The sequence below is a fragment of the Rattus norvegicus genome, chromosome 3 (assembly GCF_036323735.1).
Source record: "Rattus norvegicus strain BN/NHsdMcwi chromosome 3, GRCr8, whole genome shotgun sequence".
NCBI classification, from domain to species: Eukaryota; Metazoa; Chordata; class Mammalia; order Rodentia; family Muridae; genus Rattus; species Rattus norvegicus.
Window position 1 is genome coordinate 174,544,536 of NC_086021.1, and position 27,007 is coordinate 174,571,542.

General features: G+C 49.2%; 3 protein-coding genes across 3 annotated transcripts in view; all 3 read right to left on the minus strand.

Annotated features, from left to right (window-relative positions):
• Elmo2 (engulfment and cell motility 2) overlaps nucleotides 1–27,007 on the minus strand; it is a 273,759-nt gene that overhangs the window by 101,571 nt on the left and 145,181 nt on the right. The gene's annotated exons all lie outside the window — the stretch shown is intronic.
• Nucleotides 5,885–16,372, minus strand: Ocstamp (osteoclast stimulatory transmembrane protein). Its single transcript, XM_230857.10, has 3 exons — nucleotides 11,680–16,372; nucleotides 8,911–9,910; nucleotides 5,885–7,844 (listed from the first exon to the last, which is right to left on the minus strand). Exons 1-3 carry the CDS (start codon nucleotides 11,721–11,723, stop codon nucleotides 7,401–7,403), a joined length of 1,488 nt encoding a protein of 495 aa, XP_230857.6. The 5' UTR covers nucleotides 11,724–16,372; the 3' UTR covers nucleotides 5,885–7,400.
• Slc13a3 (solute carrier family 13 member 3) overlaps nucleotides 16,639–27,007 on the minus strand; it is a 62,720-nt gene continuing 52,351 nt past the window's right edge. Inside the window, exons 11-13 of the mRNA NM_022866.2 lie at nucleotides 23,093–23,254; nucleotides 20,227–20,364; nucleotides 16,639–18,163 (exon numbers count right to left, since the gene is read on the minus strand). Coding sequence (NP_074057.2) covers nucleotides 17,987–18,163; nucleotides 20,227–20,364; nucleotides 23,093–23,254 — 477 coding nt within the window. The 3' untranslated portion in view covers nucleotides 16,639–17,986. The remainder of the gene's footprint in view (nucleotides 18,164–20,226; nucleotides 20,365–23,092; nucleotides 23,255–27,007) is intronic.

Below are 27,007 nucleotides of genomic sequence, written 5' to 3' on the forward strand. Positions count from 1 at the left end.
AGAAGTGTGATAAATGAAAAATTAGAGTTCTGGAAAGAAATTCCAACAGTATATTAAGAAAACAATAATAAGCAAACAGTTTTCTCAGAATAAGAAAAGTAATGACAACCTTCCCAAAATTACAGAAGAAACCCCTAATAATGAGGAATCAGACCATCTCTAAATATCTTAAAAGAAAAGAGTCGCCACCCTGTTGATCCCCAGCTGTCTGAGTTAACTTGACAGGTGCACACTCTCCTGCCAATTTTACAAAAGGAGAAATCACAATAAGTAATAGCAAAATATTTTAACAGTATATTATTTTCGATTTTTACTTTATTTTATATGCATAGATATATTGCCTGTCTGCATGTATACCTGTTCACCTATTGTGTGCTGTGCCTGGTGCCTCGTGTCTGAGGAGGCCAGACGATGGTATTATGTGGGTGCTGGGGACTGAACTCTGTTCCTCTTGAAGAACAGCCAGTGCTCTAAATCACTGAGCCATCTTTCCAATCCTTTAACAATATATTTTAACACGACCCATTATTTATAATGCAAGTAATATAGAACCTATCTCTTCATCCACGAGGACAAATTGTATACACGTATATACCTTAAAAAAGGAAAGCTATATAATGTTTACTCACTGGAAGACAAGGAGGTTTCTGACACAGTTATCTGTTATCTTTAAAAGCTAAGAGAAACATAGGGATGCAGAGGCTGAGAGATGGTCCTCGGTGAGCCAGACTTTCCAGGGACTCAGTGTTCGTATATTGTCTCCCACATCATACGTGGCCAAGGTGTCATTTTAAATAAAGGGGGCATCAGAAGAGACACCTCAGGTTTCAAAAAACAAACCCAATATCCTGGCAGTCAGATTTGTTTGCTGTGTCCCTAGAGCTTGGGTCCGACTTTAGTTAACTAGTTACCAGAGAGTAAGTGGAAATCAAAAGAAGCAGAGGGGTTGGGGATTTAGCTCAGTGGTAGAGCGCTTGCCTAGGAAGCGCAAGGCCCTGGGTTCAGTCCCCAGCTCCGGGGGGAAAAAAAAAAGAACCAAAAAAAAAAAAAAAAAAGAAGCAGAGAGGCAAGGTGGAGAAAGAGCCAAATCTCTCCCAGAAACCCAGCCTCGCCTCACATTACAGGGATCTTCATCAAGACTTCAGACTCAGGGAGTGAGCTGTCCTGAACACTGCGTGCGGTTAAGTTCTTGGGTGGCCTCAGTTGCATATAGCTCCATGTGAAGCAGAGCCTCAGAGTCCATACCTGTAGCCATAGACGAAATAACCAATTGCATCACTTTAAGCCACCGTGTTTTGGGAGTAGTTTGTTTTGGAGCAATAAATATATGGCGAGTCTGCAAGATGTTTCAGTGGATAAAGTCACTTGTCAACAAGCCAAATGTGGGTCCCAGGGATCCACATGGTAGGGGGAGAGGACCCAGTTCTGCAAGTTCCGCACGTGTGCCATGCCATTCTCGGGGACATGTGTACCCGTACACATACCAAGTCAAAAGAAAACGGAAATGACTTTGGGGGGGAAAGATGGATTTTTAAAAGCAAAGGGGGGGTTTGGGGATTTAGCTCAGTGGTAGAGCGCTTGCCTAGCAAGCACAAGGCCTTGGGTTTGGTCCCCAGCTCCGAAAAAAAGAAAAAGAAAAAAAATAAAAGCAAAGGTATGGGGGAAGGGAATGCAGTTGGTTTCTATATATAATAAATGTAAAAGTGGGCTCAATTATTAATAGTGCTACTAGAAATAATTAAAATCTAGTATGTTATTTGCTTTTTTTAAAAAAGATTTACTTATTTAACGTTTATGACACTGTCACTATCTTCGGACACACCAGAAGAGGTCATCAGATCTCATTACAGATGGCTATGAGCCACCATGTGGATGCTGGGAATTGAACTCAGGACCTCTGGAAGAGCAGTCAGTGCTCTTAACCGCTGAGCCATCTCTCCAGCCCCCTGCTTTTTAAAGTCAAGTAAGGGACGAGAAAATTAATATAGAAGATTTGGAAATGAGTTAGAAATTAGCCATATGGGATGGTTTGAATACATATAGTCCCCATAGACTCATGAGTTTGAATGCTTGGCCTGTAGGGAGTGGCACTATTAGGAGGTGTGGCTTGTTGGAGGATGTGTGTCACTGTGGGGTGGGCTTTGAGGTCTCTGTGCTCAAGCTATACTCAGTCCCCTTCTGCTGCCTGCAGATCAGGATGTAGAACTCTCAGCTCCTTTTCCAGCACCAATGTCTGCCTGCTCATCATTGTGCTTCTCACCATGACAACAATGGACTAGACCCTTGAAACTGTAAGCCAACCCCAATGAAATGTTTCCCTTTTTTAGATTTACCTTGGTCATGTTGTCTCTTCACTGCAATAAAACCCTAAGACACCATATAAATGTATGTGTCTATGTCTGTATCTCTATCTATCTATCTATCTATCTATCTATCTATCTATCTATCTATCTATCTATCTATATTACTGGATCACACTAAGGATCCAAGAAAAGAAGTAATCGATACTTTAAAATCTCTTGGCAAACAAGCTTGGTTATGGAATTGGAAAAACGTTCCTCATCTGGCCAAGTCCGCTGTCACTCTGGCGGAGTTCCTAGAACACATTCTGCACGTGAATTGGGGCTCAGAAGCCCTTTACTGTAACAGTTCAGAAAACTCCTAAAGAAACAATTGAACTTGCGTACAAAGATACATATCAGCAACATTCTCAAAGTGGTTTGTTTCGATTTTGAGCAGGGTTTCTTTATTTTGAGCAGGGTTTCTTTATTTTGAGCAGGGTTTCTTTATTTTGAGCAGGGTTTCTTTTATTTAGCCCAGGATCACGGGATCACTTTGAATTTAGGATGGCCTGTCTCTGCCTCCCAAGTGCTGGGAACTGAGCTCCCAAGTGATGGACAGGTGCCACAGCTGCACCTCCAGGCCCCTGGGGAGGGATTCTGGGACACCTTGCACACTTGGAAGACTTCCTGGCAGACTCAGATCCCGGTTGTTCACGAGTGTTTTTCATAATACACTCATGTCCCCTCCCTTCTCCCGCTCTTTAGTCCCTCATTCCTGTATCCCAGAATCATCTTTCCAGCTCCCTGTTCATTTTATTTTTGACATGATGGAGTGTCAAGGTGCTGCATACTATCCTGTTTCTTTGTATTGCACCTTCCGTAATCAGGATTGCTTAGAGGATCACAGGCTTCATGACTCCTACATTCATTCTCCTTAAATGAAAAACCATAATGTTGATATCAAGACCCTGACAACTGTGTGTGTATGACCACAACTCTACTAAGGAGACAGACAACTCACAGATCCTGGTAAGTTTTTAGTACAGTGGGAGGTTTCTCAAAGCTTAGACGTGGGCCAGCGAGACATCTCAGAAAGCAGAAAAACACTTGCGGCTCAAGCCTGAGGGTCTGAGTTCTATTCTCAGAACTCTCAAGGGAAGAGAATTATTTCTACAAAGGCATTCTCTGATGGCCACAGGCCTGCTGGGGCCAACTTCTGTGCACTTCACCTACACGTGTACATTGTATACCCTCACAATGGGAAGAATAACAAAGCAAAGCGTTTAGACTTGTGAATGAAAAGAGGAAAGAGAGGAGGAGAAGAGAGGAAAAGGGAGACAATAGAATGTTGGGACCTGAAGAAGAATAGTCAGGAGACCGCCAGGCAGATGCTGGGTTCTGCAGTTTCCCATACTGACCACTAGATGGCAGAAGACTCCCCAGCCAACTTCCCTTGGAGGCTCCCATCAACTTCGCTAACTAGGAGGCCCAGTCAAGAAGGCCTCCTCATAGAATGTGCCGAAGAAGGTTCCAGCTCTTTCTGATACTTCAGATAATATATCCAGATGCCGTTAATGTGGGTCAAGCAATTTGTAGAGACTCTTGTTTTTTCGTAGCCTCATGAGACTGATAACACTTTTTCTGATAGCACTTTTCCACTGGGGGGCTACTCCAACCTTTACTTGAGATTACCATACAGGCTCTCACAAGCTGTGTACTGCACAGCACCAGAGGACCCCACCCCTCCCCGACTTCCGTTTTTTGAGAAGAGCCCACCAGATAGAGCTTTACCCAACCTGTAAGTCTGTCAAGGCCATCCACAGAATGATGGGCCACCTTACTTTTCCTCTTCCGGCTCCAACATTCTACTAGCCTCCTTTCCTCTCTCCTCCTCCTCTCTTTCTTTCTTTTCATGAGGTGCAGGGCTGTGACCCAAACCAAGCATGCCATGAATCTGCACTTGAACCCCAAGTAGAATGGCGTGGGTGCTGTCGAGACTGCCCGTGATCCCAGCTACAGGCGTCTCCAGGCTCTGCTGGCTCTCGATCTTCCTGACTCCTACAGTTTGCCCTTTGAGTGATGAAGAGCTACTTTCTGCTGCTGGCAAACAAAGCCCTGTGAGTCGGGGTACACTTCAGACTTGCTCAGATGGGAGCCGTCTGAGAGAGGCTCTGCGCGAGGATGAAGGCAGGTCTTCACTCATTATACACTCATTTATCCGTCTGGTCGAAACTCAGGAGACCTGTTCTGTTACGTTCATTTACTTGCTTAGTACAGTATTTTAATTTATTCTTTGGGAATTTCATGGCTGTATACGAAGCATGTATGAATCCAGTTGGCACTGGTAGTAAGGGTACAGTGTGGGGCCATCTACTAGAGCATGGGCAACCTACCAGGAGCCAAACCGCTGAAGAAAAATTACCACCCTACCCCAGTAGCCATTGACTGCCAAAAGATCCTCAGCTAGGAATGAGGCCTCATGGGCTCCTCCCCAATCTATGCCAGCGTGCAGATTGGTTTCTTCTGTGTAAGCAGCCACAGCTGCTTGAGTCTAGCAGTGCACTGCATTTACTTACTGTGTGTGGGTGTGTGCGCATGCGTGAATGTGTGTGTGCGTGTGTGTGTGCATGTGAGTGTGCATACGCATGTGCGTGCGTGTGTGTGTGAGCAGGTGTGCTGTACATGTGTGTGCATGTATGTGTGTGCATGCCTCTGTGTGTGTGTGTGTGTGTGTGTGTGTGTGTATCCATATCATGATAAACATGTAGACATCAGAGGACAATTTCAGGGGAGCTGGTTCCATTTTTCCACTGTGTGGGAGTTGGGACTAGAGCTCAAGTCCCCTCAGAGTGTGTCCGATGCTTCCAACAGAGCTGTCTAGATTCCAAGGTCCCTGAGGTGACTGGTCTGTTTGCCCTATTCAGATGCTGACATCCTGGCTCCTCAGGTAATGGTGTCACAAGGTTTGTCTTGGAGGGTTCCTGTGGTCAGGCCACTGTGGATGGGTTGGTGGCCAGGTGAAAGGTGGTCCCTACTGCTCTCCTTCCCTGCTCACACTCACAGGCTGGCAGCCATTGTTTCTCTAGTTTGAAATTATTCTCCTTTTTGTTTCCAATACTACTGGATGTGTTTAATTCTGAGAAATCACATTAAATATAACAATCTGACTCTATACCTGGAAGGAAAATACGTAAGCCCTTCCCTTTTCCCTTCTCCCCCACTGCCCTGTGTGCGCACAGTATGTGTATGCATGTGTGTGTGCAGGCACATGATCCTATGTGTGTCTCTGGGAATGTGCAGGGCACAGCATACATTTGAAGGTCAGAGGTCAGCCTCTGGTGCTGGTCTTCCCCTTGACTGAGGCTGGCTCTCCCTTTGCTGCTGTGCATTCTGTGTGGCTCTCCTGCTTTTCTGCTGTGCGTTCTGAGCTGGCTGTAATCCTAGCATTTGAGTAGTAGAGTCAGGAGAATCAAGAAGTCCAAGGTTATCCTTGCCTGCATAGTGAGTTTGAGAGTAGCCTAGGCTACATGAGGCCCTGTCCCAAAGCAAATACTACAAGATAAAATCAACAAAGAGCAAAGAAAGAAAAGAAGTGATATCATCTTAGTTACTTTTTTATTGCTGCGATAAAACAGCACAGACAAGGCAATTTGGAGAAGAAAGGACATTTGGAACTTAAAGTTCCAAAGGGTTAGGGTCCATGACCATCATGGGGAAGAGCTTGGCAGCAGGCAGGCATGGTGCTGGAACAGTAGCGGAGAGCTTACATCTCGAGACACAATCACAAGGCAGAAAACTAACTGGAAATGATGTGAAGCTTTGATACCTCAAAGGCCACTCCTAGCAGCACAGCTCCTCCAATAAGGCCACACCTCCTAATCCTTCCCAAACAGTCTACCAACCGGGACAGAGTATTCAAGCATATGAGTCTATGGGAGGAGGTTGAGCATTCTCTACCACAGCTGTCAAAGAATACATTGTAGCCACAGTCATAGTACAGATGTTCTGAAAATAAGTGTGCGCCTCAAGTTTCACAATAGCTACACAGGCTTTGGGGCTAGTGCTCCTTATGCTTCCTGCTCTGCCTTCCTTGCCCCTCCCTCCCCACGGAGCCAAATCCTTCCTTCAGTCTTTAGAACACTTGATTCTGTTTTACCGAATGGGCCCGATGCACCGATCCCAAAAGTCAATCAAGATGTGAAGTGTGTTGTCTTATTATAAATATTATTATTCTATGTTGCAGGACATTTGCTCACACTGTGAGCCAGGAGAGTGTGAACTGTAAAATTCTGTTTCTAATAGCGGCTCAGCCTTTGATCCTAGAGATTTCTGTTTACTGTAAACAAGTAATTGTGGTGAGTGTTGTTCAACCCTGGCACATACCTTAACGCAAGAGCTAAACAAAGTCGCTCTAGGTCAAGAGGCAGAGTAAGGAACCAGCTGACAGGGAGTGAACATAGGTCTGAGTTGAAAGGCTTTTAAGACAGAGGGGAAAGAGCTTTTTCCTTCTCAGACGGTGTGGAGTAGCAGGGTCAGCTGGCTGCTTTCTCTGCCTCTCTGAGCTAGCAGGCTTTCACCACAGCAGCTGACTCCTGAGGCAAAAGTGAAGAACAATTCCCCTACAGGGAACTCAAGGCCACATCCGGCTAACCAGAGACCGGATTCATAGCGGAGGATCACTAAACAAATATGTCCCTTCTCTGAAATTCAACATTCAGGGCATCTTGTATTTTTATTTACCAAACGTGAGACGTCTAGATGGAAAGGCCCCCACAGGAGCAGGAAAGAGCAAAACCGTTCAATAAATAACTTCTATTTAATAACTATGCTCATTTATAAGATCAAACTTTCAGATTCACGTAAATTCTCAAAGGCTCCGCAGGATCTCCTCGCTGATGCTTACCAGGGCTAACTCCATCTAGTGGGAAGGAACTGAACTGTCTGGTCCTCCCAGACTTCCAGTCCTCTTTACTGTGCATGCCTTCCCTAATCTTGCAGGTCTTCCACTCGCCAAGATTTCGCGCACATCCCAAGGGAAAAGCGGATCACTGATGCCATGCCCAATCATTATGTAGATACGGAACTGAAGCTCCGAGGCGTGCAATGACCTACTCAAGGTCATACGGAGGCCGAAAGGGGGTCATGTGCCTGAGATCCCTGTGACTCCAGAGCGCTTGTCCCCTGACCGGGCTTCCTGGGTCGCCGAGTGCCCACAGTGTTGGCGTGTCTGTCCGGGTGATCACTCTGGTCGTGTCTCCTCCGGAGCCGAGCCTGCAAGTGGCTAAGCCTCCTGGCCTCCTGGGCTGGGAAGAAGGAGGCGGCGATGGCGTGCCGCAGGCGCCAGGCATAGGTCTGCAGTACCAAGGTGGCACCAGCCAGCAGCTGCAGGGCGCCCGCGGCCAGAGCAGCGGTGACACGGGGCGGTTGAGCCTGCGGCAGATGGCAGTTGTGGGATGTGAAGCGCAACTCCCACTGGAAGGAGCGCTGCACGGAGGCAAACACGCTCTCCACCGGAGGCTGGTTGAGGACGAAGAGGATGAAGTCCAAGACCTTATATGAGGCCTTCAGAACAGAGGAAAGGGTTAAGTCAGAGGAGCCAACAGGCCATGCCCTATCGCTGCCACCTACAGAATGGGTAGAGGGAGGGGCAACTGTGACCCGGTAGTCATCCAAGCAGCACCACACAAACCTTACCTCTGTTATTCTTACTACCTCCGAGCAAAGTATTTTTAGAGGAAACTAATTAAAGCCAGAGGTGTATTAAGGGCTCAAAGGGAAGAGTGGCTGATTAGCAAGCAGGAAGTTCTGCTTCCACCCAACAATGGGGTGTGTGTGTGTGGGGGGCTGGTCTACGCCTTTAATCTCAGCATTCAGGAGGCAGAGGCAGGCAGATCTCTGTGGATTTGGAGGGCAGCCTGTTCTGCATTATCAAACTCCAGGTCACTCAGAACTACATAGTGAAACCCCGTCGGGGAAAAAAAAAGAAAAGAAAAAAAATAGCAACAAACAAACAACAACAACCCCCCAAAAACAAAAACAAACAAAACAAAAAACAAAAAACAAAAACCCCATCAACAACGTTTATGGTATTGGTGGTCTTGCCAACTTGATGGGATTGAGAAATGCCCGGGACATTAGCAATTCGCTCCTCTGGGTGTGTCTGTGAGGGTGTTTTCATTAGGGGATGGGGACCCTGTACTAATCAGTGATCTATTGATGGATCTATATCACAAAGGCCTTCTTGGAAGGAGGTAAAAGCTAGGAGATAGGGTCCAGCTGGAGGGAGCAATCACTGGGTGTGGGGTGTGGGGATGTACCTAGCCCTGGTCCCTTCCTGTATCCCACTTCTCTGCTTTCTTTTTTTTTTTTTTTTGGTTCTTTTTTTCGGAGCTGGGGACCGAACCCAGGGCCTTGCGCTTCCTAGGTAAGCGCTCTACCACTGAGCTAAATCCCCAGCCCCGCTTCTCTGCTTTCTTGTACCTCAGGTCTCCACGTCATCTGTCTGTCAGACCCCGCATATCCACGGATGATGACTCTGAGGCAAGCAAATACAGACAGAAGGAAGCCCAGGACTGGACAGACCCCTCCCACCTGATTCTTCCAAGAGTATTCCCCTCGGTACACTTACATCGTATTTGACTGTGAGTGTGATTGGGACACTGGGTAAATTCTGAGCCCAGGTTACAGCTGCTCGTGCCAAGAGGAAGGCCCCATAGTCTGAGGCCACCGTCACAGCTGTGGCTATGAGGAGCAGTGCCAGTAGCCCCAGCCTTAGAAGACAGCTCAGCAACTCCTCTTGGGACAGCTTAGATTGGGCTGTTTGGAGTAGCCACGGAGGTGGAGCGGCCAGCAGATGTGTGGCACCAGCCTGGGTCAACTGCCGAACCAGCTGTCGAGTAGCATAGATATTGTCAAAGCGTAGGTCGGTGAGGTAGCGATGAAGGTACCAGGCCGACTCGCCCAGGAGACCCAGCAGGAACAATCCGGTGACCACCCGTTGAGTCCCCAATGCTGCCCGAGCCAGGAACTCCAGGCCAGAGAAGTCTTCCAGGATCTGCTGAGTGACCGTGTGCGTGTGAAGTCGGAAGGCTGAGCCATTGCCCTCCACCTCAAATGTCAGGCTCCGGCTGACTGCTTGGCCGGCTGGGACCAGTTCCCTGGCTGCCTGGCGCAGCTGGTAAGTGGTATTGAGCAGACTCTCCAAAGAGCCCTCAGTAACACAGCCCAGCACTCGCCCAACTGCGCGCACATTAGCTAAGACGTTTGGCATCACAGCAGCAGCCAGGTTGGCTGCACTGTAGGACAGGAGCAAGCGGCGGCCCTGCTCAGAGCCCAGGGTAGGCACACTGAGTGCAAACAGGCAGCGGATGGGGGGCACCAGGCCCAGGCTCAGGAAGACGAAGAGACCACAGAGAGCGGTCACCAAGGTAGGGGGTCCCAGAGGATAAAGCTGCAAAGAGACCAGCCAGTGATGAACCAGGCCTGCGATAAGACTGGCCAAGGAAACACACAGGAGAAGCTGGGTCAGTAGCTCATTCCGGCTGGCTGGGACAGGCTGAGAGAAGGCATTCCAGGCAGCCTGCAGAGGGACAACTGCCCTGCAGATCCCCAAGCGCCAGAACTTCCACCTGTATACAAGGAAATAAGGGAGCCAAGTGTTAGGAGGGTATACTTATCCTATCCCACCAGTCAGGCTGCTATTAGACTCCTCTTAGAGCCATTGGAACCCGCACACTTTCCAGATGGACCAATCAGAGGTACTCCATCCATCCGGGGTGCCGCAAGCTGAGCCAATCAGAGCCTTCCCCAGGAAGTCTTTACCGGGTTGTCAGTCCACAGCCCAATGTCTGTGGAATAGGAGGTGGTTACGGGCTCTGGGAGCAGCAGGTATGCTGTGGAGAGAGTAAGCAGGGCTGAAATAAAGAATGTAGCAAGAGAGTGAGGAGGCACAGTTACACCACACACACACACACACAAACACGCACACACGCACACACATGCACGTGCATACACACACACACACACACACACACACACACACACACACACACACACGAGTCTGTGTACCTCAGTGCTGGTCCCGTTCACGTTCTTCCTTACAGAACCCAGTGTTCTCTCCATTATTTACAGGCAAGGAGATGGCCCAGTCGGCCTCTAGGGGGCCTTTGCTCTTCAACCAGCCTCAATGTAGTCATCAAACTATCATTTCTTAGTGTATGTATGTATGTATGCATGTATGGATTGATTGTATGTTTTACACTCATGGCCTACATGTCAACATCTTTCATTTTCCACCTCAATTTTTTTTATTACATTTCATTTTGTGTGTTCGTGTTTGCATGCCACTGTGTGTGTGTGTGTGTGTGTGTGTGTGTGTGTGTGTGTGTGTGTGTGTGCATGTGTATGTATAGAAGTCTCTCCGTCCATCACGTGGGTCTTAAGGATTGAACTGGGGTTGCTGACCTTGCTATCAGGTTCTCTTACACTGACTGAGATGTCCCACCGTTGCTCCACCGTATTTTTCTGAGGCAAGGTCTCTCATGGGCCTGGTGCTCACCAATTTGGCTAGACTGGCTGGCCGGGAAGCCCCAGGGAGCTTCACCTCTTCGATGCTAGGAGAGCAAATGCATCCTCTCACGCCTTGCTTTCTTCACGTGAGTTCTGGGGATCCAATCAGGTCCTTGTACAGTAGGCATTTTACCCACTGAGGCAGCTCTCCAGCCCTCAACTAATACTCAGCAATTGCCGTGAGCTCAGCATTGGAGACACAGCAGGAAGGGAAGCAGACTCTGGCTTCCTAGGTGCTCACACCAGTTACACTAGTTACACCAGTTACAGCAGACGGACGACTACAAAATGGTTGGCTTCAGGGGTCAAATATGAAACATGGACATTTTATCACTGCCGTCCTCACTGCAGACGACTGGGTGGAGCTGAGCATCCATTGCCTGTGGGTCAGCACAGCAGAGTGTGCCCCCTACTGTTGATCGTCACTACTGCACACTCACGAGTCTTCAACACCTGTACCGCTTTCCCGGCCCACCCCGCTGCCCGAGAACATTCAGGGGTGGGATTACACACTACTCTACACACAGTATGGTTAGTTTAGGGGCAGAGAACTGCTGAAGCAATAGAAAGTAGCGTAAATGCTTTTAAGAACTGGAAGCCATGTCAGGGACCCAGCTGCGGCAGGGGGTGCTCTCACTCTGAACCGCACCCTCTGCTCACACCTCACAGCTCCCGCACAACCTTATAGCCACTCCTATTATCCCACCCTACCAGGAGAAAAGCAGATTCCAGAAAGGTGAGGATTCTTTGGAAGGCTTGAAACTTGATCTCACACCTGTCTCAATGGGCTGCTGACTTCTCTGGCATGTGTCCCAATCCCCAGACTTACCCCAAGCCGAAGAGGTGTTGCACAGCTTCCCTGCTGTTCCTCATGGTCGTTGAGAGCTGTGTTCAGGCACTTCTGGGGCAGCCACATCAGGTGAAGAGGAAGTGTGGGAATCGGGAGAGTCCTGGCTTCTTCTTTCTTCCCTTCAATCACACCGTCCTGGCCACCTCATCCTGCCCTGACAGGGGCCCACCTCCTGGGGGCTGGGCCAGCTGCCTCACCCTCTTCTGAAAGGCAGTCAGGAGCAGCCAGGGGTGGGAGGAGGGAGACACACTTCCCAAGAAGGCAGGGAAGTAGAATTAGCCCGTTTCACAGAAGAAACTGAGGTTCACAGAAACCATACAGCTCATCAACAGTGACACTAGACTAAGAACTTCACTTTGCTTCCCCTATTCCCCCACGTAATCCCTGATTCTGGGGATGAGAACTCACAGGAGACTACAGGGACCCATGGGGACCCCTGCTAAGGCCACACTGTGTCGTTCTTAGCCATGAGGTACATCCATGGAAAGAGAATAATAAATGCAGCCTACATTGAAAACAGTAGGTGCTCAATAACTGCACATGTCCCTGTAGTGATTGCCTTGTAATTCCAGGCCATCCTTGAAGCCCATTCCCATCTGGCATGCAGAAACTTCTCCCTAGCACCAGTCCCCATGACCGTCTACCCTAGGACTCCTCTGCCATGGGATGGCTCCTCTGCTAAAGGACACAGTTGGCAAGAGTCAAGTGGCCAGGCATTCTTCCTTATAAGGGTATCATGCTGGGCCATGGGGAAGTGACCTCACATAGTACATAATTGATTGAGACACCTATGACCAGACCCTCAGAGGGATATGAACCCTTTCCGGAAGCTGGGAGCCTTCACAGATGACAGCTCCCCACCCCAACCCCAAGCAAAGCCTTGGCACACCGTAGAGCCAGAGGCAGCCAACTCTTGGGTCTTGTGGGGCACCCTGATGAAGCTGCTTTTCCGAGAGAGTTGGCAGCATGCTGCCCGGGTAACCCAGTGGGACACTCAGACTTTGGTGGGAAAATGAACAAGGTTTTGAAGCCAGGAAAGAAGGGAACAGAAAACAGGGAAGGCAGGAAGAGAAAAGGAAGGAGGGAGGAAAGGAGGACACACACACACACACACACACACACAGAGAGAGAGAGAGAGAGAGAGAGAGAGAGAGAGAGAGAGAGAGAGAATCTTAAGAGGGCCACCGCTCTGTAGGAGGCTTAGGTCCCCGGCTGTCTAGTGGGCTGCTGTCAGTGAGCCTTTGTAGCAGCCCTGGCCTAAAGGCAACAGATCTAAGTGACTACTGTGAACTTTCACTTCACTGTGCTGTCTGACTTTGGGCAAGATACAGTCCCTCTCTGAAGTCCGAGTCCTCTGTCCTCTGCAGTATGAGACCAAAGCGCCTATTCCGTGGTTATTCAGCCGGCGGCCCATAAACGCTCATGTCATAAGCCCTTCCGCCTGAGTGCTAGCCTTGCCTGAGTGGGCTCCAGGATGCTCAGACTCCTCAGGCCAGGTGTCTTTTATATCATTCCCTATCCCCCCTCCCAGCTCCCCACTCCCACTCCAGCTGGGGACTGCAACCCACAAACCCTGGCCAGCCTTTGCCCAGCTCTGTAGCTGGTTGGTTAGGAAACAGGCCATTTGGGTTCTCCTCCCGTGGCTGAAGGAAAGAAAGCTGGAGCACAGGGCCTGGCGAGGGGGAGGGCAGAAGACATTTTGGGGTTCTCGTAGCACGTGTGGGCAGCCACCTTTACTCCAGCCAGGCTGATCTGGCCTCACAGCCTTTGGAGGTGTTTCTGAGTCATCAATGGAGCTGGGCTGGGGGTGGGAATTTACTCTTGAAGGAATCAGAGCCACAAGACAAAGGGGAAGTAGGGAGTCTTTAGGTCTTCCCAGGGCCACTTGGCTCACAGTCCCACAGTGAGTTAATGTCCTTGTGCCCTTCAGCAAAAGGGTGAGAAGGTGGCCATAGTTCCCTTGGTTGACAATACAGGCAGGCTGTGGAGATGGCTCGCACTGTAAAGCATTCACTGTGCAAGCAGAAGGAGCCGAGTCCTAGCCCCTAAATCCATGGAGGGGAAAGCCAGCTTTGGTGGGGGGGTGGCATTCATGGTCCCAACCCTGAGGAGGCAGAAACGGGGAGGGGTTCCAGAAGGGCATCTCAGGGTTCAGTGACCCTCTAAAGGCCCTCAGATTAGTGCAATCATAAACACATGAACATGGACACACACACACACACACACACACACACACACACACACACACACACCTTACCCAAGAACCTAACAGAAATAGAATGGGAGTTGCCAGCAGAAGCCATAGAAGTTTCTAGTAATGATATTAAAACTGAAAAACATTTTGTTAATGTCTGTGTGTGTATGTATATATGTATGTGTGTGCATGTATGTATGCATGTGTGTGCATGTGTGCATTTGTGTGTGTATGTATGTATGTGTATGCATGTATGTGTGTGTGTATGTGTGTGTGTGTGTGTATACATGTGTAAGTCAGGGGACAACCTTAAGAATGAGTTCTTTCTTCCCACCATGCGGGTCCTATGGATTGAACTCAGGCTCAGCAATCTTGACAGCAAACAACTTTACCCTCTAGGCCATCTTGCCTGCCCTGAAATCTATTCTAATAAAATATTTGTTCCATCAAATATATCCCAGATATGATCTGCTTAACATGTAAAAATACACAAAAGGCATAGCAGGATAATTTATATTGTTTTTTGTGTCACTGCGAAGGCCTGAGGGGAGTCACTCACGCGATGGCCCAAGGGTTAGGTGGGCAACCACCACCATCACTTCAGGAAGGGCCATGGGGCAGTGCTGCCCTGTGACCACTGGAGCAGAGACCGACCTTTCAGCTCAGGCTGTGAGGCTTGAGGTCATATTCCTTCACAGGCCGGGAAGGCGGCTCGGTGGGAAGCAGAGAGCCAACACAGGTTGGGGAGGTTGACGGGTGGGGCCTGGGGTGAGAGGGCTGTGTATGAGCTACTCAGCTGCTAATTGTTGCTGCTCTTCTGTTTGTTTCTATCTGTAGCCCAGGCTATCCGGTCATGCATAACTCCTCATTGTCCTGCTTCAGTGAACCAACCCACACCCAGCCTGATGTTTTGTTTCTCAAGAGAGATAGAACCCCAGATCTCCTACGTGGCACTCCTGACATTGGAGTTTAGTGAAAATTGTCTAACTGGAAGCTAAGAGAGGGAGAAGAAATTCTTGGCTGTAGGGCTGTGGGGCATCGCTGACAGGGAGAACCAAGTGCCGTGACTGTGGGGTCTGCTCCTTCCAAACGCACCTCCCCTTCCCCATCCCATGCCCAGGAGTGATCTGGAAAGGCCGCACTGAAGGCTTTGTGCTTCTGTTGGTGGGACATGCAGGACTGTATGTGCCAACCTGGGCAAACCACGGTACCAGTGATGGGTCAACATTGTTCTGGATGTTTCTAGGAGGTTTGTTTGTTTGTTTGTTTGTTTATTAGGCTAACATTTAGGTCAATGGGTTTGGAGTAAACAAGATGGACCTAAGACTATGGGGTGAGCCTGGTCTAATCAGGGAAAGCCTGGATTGAAACGGCTGGGCGTGGTCTGCAGCAGATGGCATCTTTCGATCCACCCTGTCCTTTTTTTCTGCACTCCCAGCCTGCCACTCTCCCAATCCCTATACCATCAGGTGTGGGTCTCACCAAGTCTCCACAACTGTGAGCCCACCCTCAAAACATGTCTTCTCCCCGTTTTCCCATCAGTGAGATACAGCAGCCACACCACCCGAGGCTAAATAAACCAGAACCGACCATCTCGGCACCTGCTCTGAGCACAATGGCTTACCAAGGTCCAGGCTGGGACCCGGGAAGTCACCTGAAGAGGGACCCTAGAGAGTGTGGCCACTGGGGACATTCCCCCAGCCAAGTTCTGGGTCATTCCGCTGGAACATTCCGCTGCCATGTTCAGCCAGCCCTGAGCAATGCCGCTGGATCTTCACTCATGTTCTCGGCGGTACTGCGGTGTTGGGACGCTGAGGCCTCCACAGAGCCCTGCCCAGATACAGCGGTGTGAGTCAACAAATCCGTCCCAAGGCCGCAGGGCTTCGATTGGATACTGGGCATCTTCAGATGATAAACAAAGCTAGGATTGGCTTGTTTGTCCTTTCTGGCCTTTGGCCCTCCTGGCAGGCTCCAGAGGAGCCCTAGTGTGTGCCCTGTGGCCACCGTGGTGAGGGCCTCCGTCAGTGTCTCCTCTTGCCTCAGGTCTCTTGATGAGAATACACAGGCAGTTAGTAAAGCGACCAGTGATGACAGTCCTGGGAAAGGTGAGGAGAGCTGCCACCAGCTAGAAGGGACAGAAGCTGGACGTTCAAAATCCCGTTGATAGCCCAGAACCATTGTGCCACACTGTCTATCCTCCTCCGGACTTCCCACCACCCCCATATTTTCATTTTCACTATGAGTGTCCAGTCACTGTGTTCAACCTAATGCCGCCTCCTCAGAGAAGCCCACCCAAAGCCCACAGCCTGAGTCAGCTTGTCATGTGGCCATTTAAATGAGGACTGTTATTGCACATATGTGCCACCACCTGTTCCCCCTGCTACGTTTGAACCAGCACATCATAGACTAAGTGTCTGCTGACCAAGGGGAGGCATAAAGAAAGAACCGAGGTCACGTCCAAACCTGCAGTCAGTTCATGGGTCAAGTATTTACTGAGCAACTGGCGTTGTGCCAGAACCTGGTCCAGACATCTGAGTTACATCAGGGAGCCAGAGAATGGCTTTTACTGTCTCTATTGTACAGGATGAGGAGGCGATAAACCAGGAAATAAACACCACAGGATGCTAAGGAAGTGTGCACAGGGGAGACAGTACAGGAAGGGAAGTTGGAGGTCAGATTTGCAGAAGTCCTGACCAGGAATCTATGGTTTCATTTTGAAAAGCCAAGAGTCATCATATCCAGTATTGACTAACAGTCTTTATTTATTTGAGCGCATATTGGATCAGCAGTATCAGAAATCATGAATCCTGTGGTCACAAGGCCATGGTCTTCTCTGTGTATGCCCGTCCTTGTCCCCTGAGGGATCCCACTATCCAGACCCAGGGGGTGCTGACTCAGTCTTACAGTGTCACTTCCAGCTCAGGCCCCCTCCAGCCCAGCTCTGGGAAAATACTCTGACTCACTTGTGCCTTAACAGAAAGTGTCCATCCTTCGGATGTCCACCCTCTGGAGGAAGTGATGGTTCCACCTCTGGTGTCAGCCGAGTTCCGAGCTGCCCACTGTCCCCACAGTGTGCTGTTCGCAGAGTATCAGAGGCTTTTACTGGGAATAAGGACAGCAACTGTCTGCTTTCAGGCTTCGGCCTCTGGTGGAAGGGGACTGGGGGTGGGGGTGGGGTCTCCATCTGCAGGATGTTACAATGTCACAATGTTACAGCACACTTCTGGCCTGAGATACTTTGCCCTGGTTTTCTCACAGGTCTCCACGTCTTTCAGATTTTTCTCTCACCCCTGAAGATTGTGGCCTTTGCAAATAGAACTTACTGATCATGTGGGGCGGGGGGGGGGGGGAGGCCAAACCCAGTTGTTAGAGTAAAAACAGCTGGTGGTCTGCAGCCACAGAGCCCCTCCCCAGGGCCACAGACAGGAGGGCCCTAGAAGGATAATGAGCAAGGCTGACCTAGAGCTTGGTCCTAAGAGAATCAGATGAAAAAAAGAGAATCCCAGGCATCTTGGATAGATGTGTGAGTTGGAGTTTTTCAAACCCCATGGTGTGCTGCTTGCGAGATTGGGGAAGCAGCAGAGAGACTCCAGGAAGACCTGTGTACTCCCTCCGCCTCAGGCAATGGAAGCCGACCTCTAGCTGCCAGGTATCATCTGCAAGGGAGATGGTTAAACAGAAAAGGCAGAATCCAGCCAGCTGTGAACATCTGTAACATCTGGAGCTTTGCAGTCACATAGCTCCTCCTGTCTCGATACCCTCGACCCTAGGTGTTGCAAAACAAACACCACTTCAGCCTCGCCATTTCAGCTTGTGGCTCAAGTGGACTTTCCCCACACCGTGGCCACAGACCAGCTCGGTGAGAAAAGCCTGTTCCTCAGGCATCAGGTGCAGGAGTTAGCTTTGAAATGCATGAGAAAGAAAGAGAAGGCGCTGCAGACAGTGAGCCTGTGGCCCAGGGAACCTGGCTGGCAGCCTCCTAGCAGATTACAGGGAAGAATTACTCGATCAGCTTGTAGGATCCCAGCAGCAACAACAGCAACAACCCGCTGGGAGGAACGCCCAGCCGGAAAAAGAAGTCCCCATCAGTGTTCAGAGGGTTTGAACTGTGTTGTTGGTCAAGGCGGGTGGCAGTGCGGTCACATTGGCAGCGTGGGTGTTGGCCCAGTCTGGGAAGGTGCCCAGCTGGAAGATGGCCTGTGCCCAGGTGTTCATGGCCAGGCTGAGCAGCAGGACACCCATCAGGTTCATCAGAAGGCCGGTCCGCACCTGCAATGGAGACAGGCGCTGAGCAATCGGCCCTCAGAGCAGATGGAAGATGCTGGCTCAGCCCACAGCTGGCAGTACACATCTGGAGCCAGCCACAGATGCTTCCTAGGACCCAGGCTGGCCCCCAGGCCAGGTGACACTCACTCCCTCCACTGAGGGTCTCTGGCTACAGAGTGGTCATGGGTTATGCCAGTTAACCACAAGGTCACTTCAACAAAATTATCAATTTCCCCTCAAGACAGAGAAAGCCAAGCCTTGTCCAGTAGTCTTAATTGCTTATTAGTCCCCCTCCCGCAATACTTAGCACACACATGTAGACACAGGTACACATGCATGTTCATATGTGTACACAGGCACACGTGTGCACAAGTACACCCACACTGGAAGTCCAGTTAAGGAAAGTCTCTTTTTGAGACAGGGACTTGAAGCCTAGGCTAGCCTCGAATTCACCATGTAGCTGAGGTTAGCCTTGAAATCCTGATCTTCCTGCCTCCACCTTCCAAGAGCTGGAATCACATCTGATTTTGTATAACCTGCCTGTCTGATGTTTCTACCAACATATTTTAAAAGTGCCTTGATTTATGTCTTTCTCTGTTCTGTTGTTGTGAAACTTCATGTAGCTGTTGGCACACTAAAGCATGGTGGCATTTGCAGTCCCTGGAATCTGTGTTTCTGGGCCACGTTCACTTATATTTGACTCCTGAATAAACTCTCTTCTCCTCATTGAGGTAACAGCTGCTTTTGCTTTTGAAATCTGCAAGTTCAAGGCTAGCCAGGGTCACAAAATGAGGCATCTCAACTGTTCTGTGCCTGCTTTCTGAGAGCCCAGACCCTGCATCTAATAACCCCATTCCTGTCTGAACCCACCCAGCCCCAGCAGCCTCTGATCCTGTGCTTCTGGTGATAGAAAGTGAAGCCCTTTCCCCATTTCAGACATTTGCATAGGCTGAGCTCTCTGACTGGACAGCCCCACTCCACCCCCAACCCCATGCGGCCATGGCTCATTGCAAGGCTAGTGACTCATTTTCTCGGAGGTCGGTTTTGCCCACTCCATCATTCTATTTCGATCCCTGGCATCTTGAATCATTTCTTTTACTTAGCAATTCTGAAATTTGCATTATTTTTTATTTTTTATTATTATTTTTTTTTGGTTCTTTTTTTCGGAGCTGGGGACCGAACCCAGGGCCTTGCGCTTCCTAGGTAAGCGCTCTACCACTAAGCTAAATCCCCAGCCCCCGAATTATTTTTAATGCGTGAGGAATAGTCTTCCAGATTGCCTCCAGCCACAGAAAGTACCTACCCTCTCAGGAGGCAGGTGGCTGCGTCTCCTGCAGTGCTGCCTCCCAGTGGCCGGACCACAGATTACACTGGGCAAACCAGACTAAGGAAAGAGGCTAGGAGGGAGTTCTTTCCCCTGTTCTTCCTCCTCACTCTCGTTCTGCCCCCATTTATTCCGTTGGAGTCTTATGTCTGCTTCGGTAGACTGTCATCAGCTATGTGAGCCAAGGATGCATGGAGTAGTGGTGGCTATGGGCAGAGGAAGAGGAGGGAGAGGAGGAAGAGAAAGAGAAGGAAGAAAAAGCAGAGACGAAACATAAAGCAATGGTTCTCAACCTGTGGGTCGTGACCCCTTTGGGGGTTCACTGACCCTTTGACAGGAGTTGCCTAAGACTACTAGAAAAATATAGATATTTTACACTACAATTCATAACAGTTAACAAAATTACAGTTACAGAGTAGCAATGAAAGTAAGCTTATGATTGGAGGGGGGGTCACCACGGCATGAGAAATTGTATTAAAGGGTTGAAGCCTTAGGATGACTGGGAACCACTGGTATAGAGGAAGAGGAAAATAGATGAAGAGGAGGAGGGAAGAAGGGGAGAAAAGGAAGGAGGGGGAGAGGAGAGAGAGAAAGGAGAGGACGAGGGGGAGGAGGATGATGGTGACGACTGTCTCAGTGGGGAGAGTCATGTGGGACATGAACAGACAGGCAATGCTGGCTGTATCTGACTATCACCCACCCCTCCTCCTGCCAGGCCACTGCTGGGCAGGCCCACACCTACCATGTCTTTGACCAGCAAGTGTCCAGTGGAGAAGGCAATAGAGTTGGGGGGCGTCGAGACCGGCAGCATGAAGGCGTAGGAACAGCTGACCGTGCCCGGGATCATCAGGTACAAGGGGTGCACGTGCAGTCGGATGGCCTGGGTAGGAGAAGCCCCAGGGAGAAATTGAGACCATTGGAAAGAGAGTGTCAGCAGCATAGAGACTGTCACAGTGACAGAGAGACATGGGGGAGGCCCATGAGAAGAGGGACAGAGACAGAAATGTAGACAGACACACAACACACATGACACGCAATTTTAGAGAAACAGAAGAATTTAAGGTCAGTGAAGACAGGGCCACACTGTCCTTGACCACAGAGGAGGCAACGAAATTTATTTAGAACCCTCATCCCCTTCCCATATGAGCGAGCTTGCGGTCCCAGCTGCTCCAGAGTAACTGATCCAGAGGTCTGAGTGGGATCCAAGATACTGCATCTGTCATATGTTTTAGGAGCCCAGGCTGCAGCCGGTGCAAGGCCGTAGGCTGAGAACAATGGCTCATATAACCAGGCTTGGCCCTGCCCCCATCTACGGCATCTATGGCCCTGGTGGAAGCTCCATCCGGGCCTGACTGGAGCTGAGAGAGCAGGTGGGTGTCCCCTTGGCAAGCACTGTCCTAAGGCAGAGAGTTCAGTGTGACTTGGTCTTGAGACTCCTACACTCTAGGCTGACTGCATCTCAAAAAAATCCCTGAGAGGGAATTCCTGCAACTGGAAATTCAGGCACTTTTTTAATAGGTTCTATTATCATCCTCAGTCTGTAAATATTTTGATTTTGATGAGAAACTGCATTTAAATGGCTTTTACTGGTATCTTTTTTAGGAACTGCCAGTTTTAGACTCGGAGGCTTTGAGCTCCTTCCCCTCTCCCATACCACCTCAGAGCATCCCTATCTCCACCGATTATCAGGTGCCCTAGACTTCAGAACAGGGTCTGATTAATCCAGTCCCATTCAGCAAGGGCTTGAGGACTCCAGGGAGCCCACACTGAGGGCAATGTGCTTGCATCCAGCACGGTTTCCAGTGTTCATGTTCTTCCACCTAGGAACTCCAGGCCGAACCTTGTTGATGGTAGCAGCCTGTGTACACAAGGTGAAGACCAGCTGCTGGTGATAGCTTTCTGGAAATGTCTGCCCGTCCATTAGGATAGAGCTTAAACATGCTAATCAGGCCCAGCTTTCTGGAACTGTCTGCGGGACCATTAGGACAGAGCTTAAACGCTATCCATTTACAGCCAAGTCTGTTTCAGGGGTAAGTCTGTGGCCGATACAGTGTCATCTCAGTCAAAAATAGAAACATAATAAACAAAGAGGTAAGGAGATAAAGCCAAGCCCCCTCCAAAGGTGTCAACTCTGTTGCGTTTTATCAGTTTTGGGTTCTGGGAAGGGTGTCCTATGGCTTGCTTTTCTTCAATCTGTTTAACTATAAAATGCAATCCCTAGTTTCCTATACCTGCCCTCTTATTCCTTCCTTCATTCCTTCCTTCCTTCCTTCCTTTCTTTCTTTCTTTCTTCTCTTTCCTTTTTCTTTCTTTCTTTCTTTTTTCTTTTTTTTTTCGGAGCTGGGGACTGAACCCAGGGCCTTGCGCTTGCTAAATCCCCAACCCCCCCCCCTTTTTTTGATGCAGCATTTTTCTATGTAGCCCTAGCTATCCTAGCTATACTCACTATGTAGACCAGGCTGGCCTTGGACTCACAGAGAACTGACTGCTTCTGCCTCCAGAGGGCTGGGGTGAAAGGCATGTGCCACACGATCAAGCTGCCTTTTAAGTCCTAGAATGAAATCTATCTGCTGGCAGCCTGTGCCCTTAGCTAGTCCTGGCTGGATCTCTGCCAAGTGCTGGTCTCAAGTGCATGCCAGCTCACTTTCTCTTGCTTTGTTTTCTTCCTGCCTGGCTTCCTCAGGATTTTTTTCCCTTTCTGAATCCATCATAGATTATAGGGCTGTCCTGCATCTTTCTGTGCCCTGGGTGGCTGTCCTGCATCTTTCTGTGACCTAGGAATGGTTGGGGTACATAAAAACTTGCTGGAGGACAGTTTACTGGATCTTGCTTGCTAAGCAAAAGAGGGGTCTGGATAAATCACCCTGAACCACCTCTGACCCCAGCCCATCTGAGATTGACTGGTGACTTTTATAGCAGAGGGTCGCAACAGGTTGAGACTTGACATCCCAAGGGTACTTTTGACAATGACTGGTGACATCTTGGATTGCCACTGTTACAGGGTGCTGGCCTCTAGTGGGTGGAAAATGGAGAGTGCTCTGACACCACCCCACCATTTGCAGGGCAACTCTCCTTGCAGAAAATTTTTAGACTGAAACAGGAGGCAACAGTGCTGTGTCTGCGCCTTCTCCTGTGACTCAAGAATTTCCATGGAACCCAAATTCTTCCTCTTCCTAAGAAACACAGGATGTCCTCATGAGTTAATTCTCCCACAGAGGAACTATCCCCACTTCTTAGGTATTCCTTTAAGAAAGAATCCCCAGGTTGGGGATTTAGCTCAGTGGTAGAGCGCTTGCCTAGCAAACGCAATGCCCTGGGTTCGGTCCCCAGCTCTGGAAAAAGAAAGAAAGAAAGAAAGAAAGAGAGAGAGGGAGGAAGGAAGGAAGGAAGGAAGAAAGAAAGAAAGAGAGAAAGAAAGAAAGAAAGAAAGAAAGAAAGAAAGAAAGGAAGGAAGGAAGGAAGGAAGAAAGAATCCCCTGTCGTTTGTGAGCTGACTCTGTGGTTCAAATGCTCCTGTGTGTTCTGGAAGGAAGCATGGCAGCCGGAGCCCCAGGGAAGCACTGCGGCAGGGAACTCTGAGTTGGGAGTTGGGCCACGGGGATCCTCACCAGCTCTGCCAGGACAGGCAGGAAGATGATGATGGTGGCCGTGTTGCTGGCGAACTCTGTGAAGAAGGCGATGACCACAGTGATGAGTAGCACAGCCAGCAGTGGGGGAACATGCTCTAGGGGGTGCAGCTGCCCACCGATCCACGCAGACAGCCCCGACTCCTGTGGGCAGACATACCGTTGGTCTCAGTCCACCCAGCACCACCCTTCACAGGCAGCCATTACCTGCATGCTCTGTCACCACATACTCCACAGGCCCAGGGGACCCCATGATCTATTTGGTTAGAAAGCAGAGTCTCTGTTTCCATTTGGATCCAATACCCAAAGTTCCAGCTTGAGTGGGAGAGGGAACCAGACAGACCCTATGGCTAAGTCTTATTCCTCTAATGATGGTCACCACTCATATCTTCCAGAAAAATTTGCATATTGTTATTACACAATGGCACATTAATATGTATGGGATATATTATATCTCATATACTATTTGTAATATAAAACATATGTCATGGTTAGTTTAAATTGTTAACTTGACACATTTTAGAACCACCTGGGATTGTCTAGATCAGTCTGGCCTGTGGGCAAGTGTGTAAGGTATTGTCCTAGTTGTTTCAATTAATGTGGGAAGGGACAGCCCACTATGGGCAGAGCCATTCCCTAGGCTTGGGTACTGGACTATATAAGAGTAGGGAGCCCAAGTTGAGTGAGCACAAGTATGCACTCATTCGTTGCTTCTTTCTGACTATAGGCAGAATGTGACCACTCCCTCCCTGCCTCCCTTAAGGTCCTGCCTTGACTTCCCCAATATGATGGACTTTAACCTGGAATTGTGAATAGAAGCAAACCCATTATCACTTAAGTTGCTTTAGTCAGGGCTTTTTTTTTTTTTACTCACATCAACAGAAAAGGAAACAAAGATAGCATGCATCTGATATAACAAATGCAACACAATGTTATTAATGACTTATGAGTAGCCCTAAAGATTATTGTCACAATGATAATTAACCAATATTGTAGCCACAAGACGCCAATATTAACATGCTATCGTTAGTCGCCATTCTCAGAATCACCATTATCAAGGCTGGGCACCTGATGACTCCTCCCTACCATCCTGTCCCTGTTTTACTGAGGAGGAAACATTCTTGTGACTCCCCCCAAGGTCCCATAGCAGTGACTGAGATACCCACCTGAATCCATCTGAACTTCTAGAAAGTTCCCTACCATCTCCACCCTCCTCTGGAGGAACTGTTCTGTCACTTGACCCTTAATTAAGAGCAATGCCCACCTGGGCGTGGTAACTCACGGGAGGTGGAAGCAGGAGAATCCCTTGGCAATGTAGAGAGTACCAGGCCAGCTTGATACTGTCCCAAAGCAGGCAAGCAAGCAAACAAACAGACAAACCACTCAAAGCAAAGCAAAGGAGATATTCAAAGTGGACCATGGTTTCCAGAGCATGTAAGGACAGGAAGGACCCTTAGACCAAGGCTACACAGTTGTTGGGGTGCCCTCTCTCCTGACCTCTCCAGGAACTACCTTGGACAGCGTTCATCACGCATACCTTCTGCCACCATCAGATCCGTCTTCCACCAACACTGATCAAGCCAAGCCAGCTTCCATAAGACCTCAAAGCTGACCTCCCCTCAAGCAGGTCTGGATAACAGTGCAGCCAACGGGGACTTCCCATCCCACCTTAGGGCTCTTCCTGAGGTTTAGGGGCTAATCCCAGGCAGAGCTGGTTGGGCCCCAAACACTGAGAATCAAATCATCCTGTACGAGAGGCACTTGATGCCTGCTTGTTCGTGGTGTATGCAACATTCACTACTCATTCTGAAGTTGCATTTCTTATTAATATGTTTATTTACCTTTGCGATACTGGATACTAAACCCAGAACTTCACACCTACAAGGCAAGGGCTCCACCACTGAGCTCTACCTTCAGGCAACACTTTCCTTGTTACTTTGGCTAGTTGCCCAGGCTAGCTCTGAACTCACTCTGTAGCCCAGGCTAGCCCTCAACTTTTGACATTCCTACCTCACTCTCCTGAGTAGCTGGTATTGCATGCCTGCGTCACCCTATCTGTCTTTAGAAGGTTTCTTGATAGATTTGGGGGTACAGAAGTTGTGGCCCAGACAGAACAACACATTCGTTTCTCTCATTTACCTTAGGAATTATTACTTCCAGGGCCAGAGTATTAAGAGCTTAAGAAGCTGGGTATGGTAGCTCACACTTTTTTTGGGGGGGGGTTTGTTTGTTTTGTTTTTTTTTAAGGTGGGTTTGTTTTTGTTTTGTTTTGTTTTGGTTTGGTTTTTTTTTTTTTGGTTCTTTTTTTCGGAGCTGGGGACCGAACCCAGGGCCTTGCGCTTCCTAGGTAAGCGCTCTACCACTGAGCTAAATCCCCAGCCGGTAGCTCACACTTTTAATCCCAGCATTTGGAAAGTAGAAAACAGGATAATCAAGAGTTCAAGGCCAGCTTTGACTACATAGCAAGTTTCAAGCCAGCCAGAGATGTTTGGGTCTCTATCTTAACAAACCAGACCAAAAGAACCAAAATCAAAACAAAAACAAATGACAATTTAGACATCTCTCACCCCAGGAAAGTCCTTGTTAAAGCATTTTCTGCAACCTGCAGAGTTCTGTGAGAGGCTAGACCAGCCCTTCCTTGCTACAGGGAACACAGGGCAGCCGGTGTTCCCTCAAGCCATGGTCTGGCACATTGTGCACTGCTGAGAGAGCCTGTTAATGACCGGGCAAGTGGCCAGTCAAGAGCTTCCTGTGGCCTGGCCTCGGAGTGAGAGGACCCTTGCCAACCAGTGCCTTGACTTGGGCTCCTAAATGGAAGGCATCTTCCTCTCAGCTCCCTATGGTTCTGCTGGGACACTAAAGGGATTTCCTCCAGCCCTTTTCAATTCCCTGAGGAACCATGGACTTGGTTTCCTTAGAAACAACTCCCAGAATTCCTGCGAAGGCCAGAGTCCAGCAACAGCCAGAGGCAGCTTGGTGGGGAGAGCTAAGGGTCTGTGCTTACCTGGGTTAAGTGTGCTTCCCAGAGAATCTTTCCCTTTCCCTGGGCCTCAGTTTCCTTATCTGTAGACCAGAGGTTATAAGGGAGAAAAGTGGCTGATCTAAAATACTTAGCACAGTGTCTGGGCACCAGGAGTGCTATATGGCCGATGTCCCTTGAGGTCACCTGATGCCTGTGAGGGGAACTCAGAGTTGATTGGCACAGTGGCTGTCAGACTGTGTTGCCTAGAGACTCCAAAGGTGACTAGCAGACCCAGGGTCACTTTGCGGAAGGGAATGGAGGGAAACTGAGTTACCAAGATGGTGTCTCTCTTCCCCCTCTTTTCCTCAGCCAGACCCTCTCTCCACACTCTCATCTCTGCATAGTGTGGCTCTCACCATACTGAACATAGTGTGGCCATGTTTCCTGAGGATGGTTCAAGTCCAGTGCTCAAAAACCCAAGTCTGTGAAAGACCAGGAGATGGACAGGCAGACAGCCAGGAAGAGGGGCTACAAGTGGATAACAAGGGTGACCAGCTCCCATTTATTCTTACCCTCCTGGCCTGAGACAAAAACAGCTTAAAACAAAGTGGCTTTGCCTCTTGACAGTAGTCCCACCCCCACCCTGCAGCTGATGAACCAGGCCAGCAAGTACAAGACAGGGGGTGGGGGGCATGTTTAGCCCAAAGTGGTGGGTCTGTTAGCCTCTCTGTTTTTGTCCAAACTTACCGACCCTGAGTGGGGGGAGGGGTGCACCTTAAAGACCCTTAAAACCTGAATCCTCATGGAAAAACTGCATTTTAGCCTCCCAAGTCCCTCCCACAACTCTCTCTCTCTCTCTCTCTCTCTCTCTCTCTCTCTCTCTGTGTGTGTGTGTGTGTGTGTGTGTACACGAGTGTTCCTTACCCCTTAAAAAA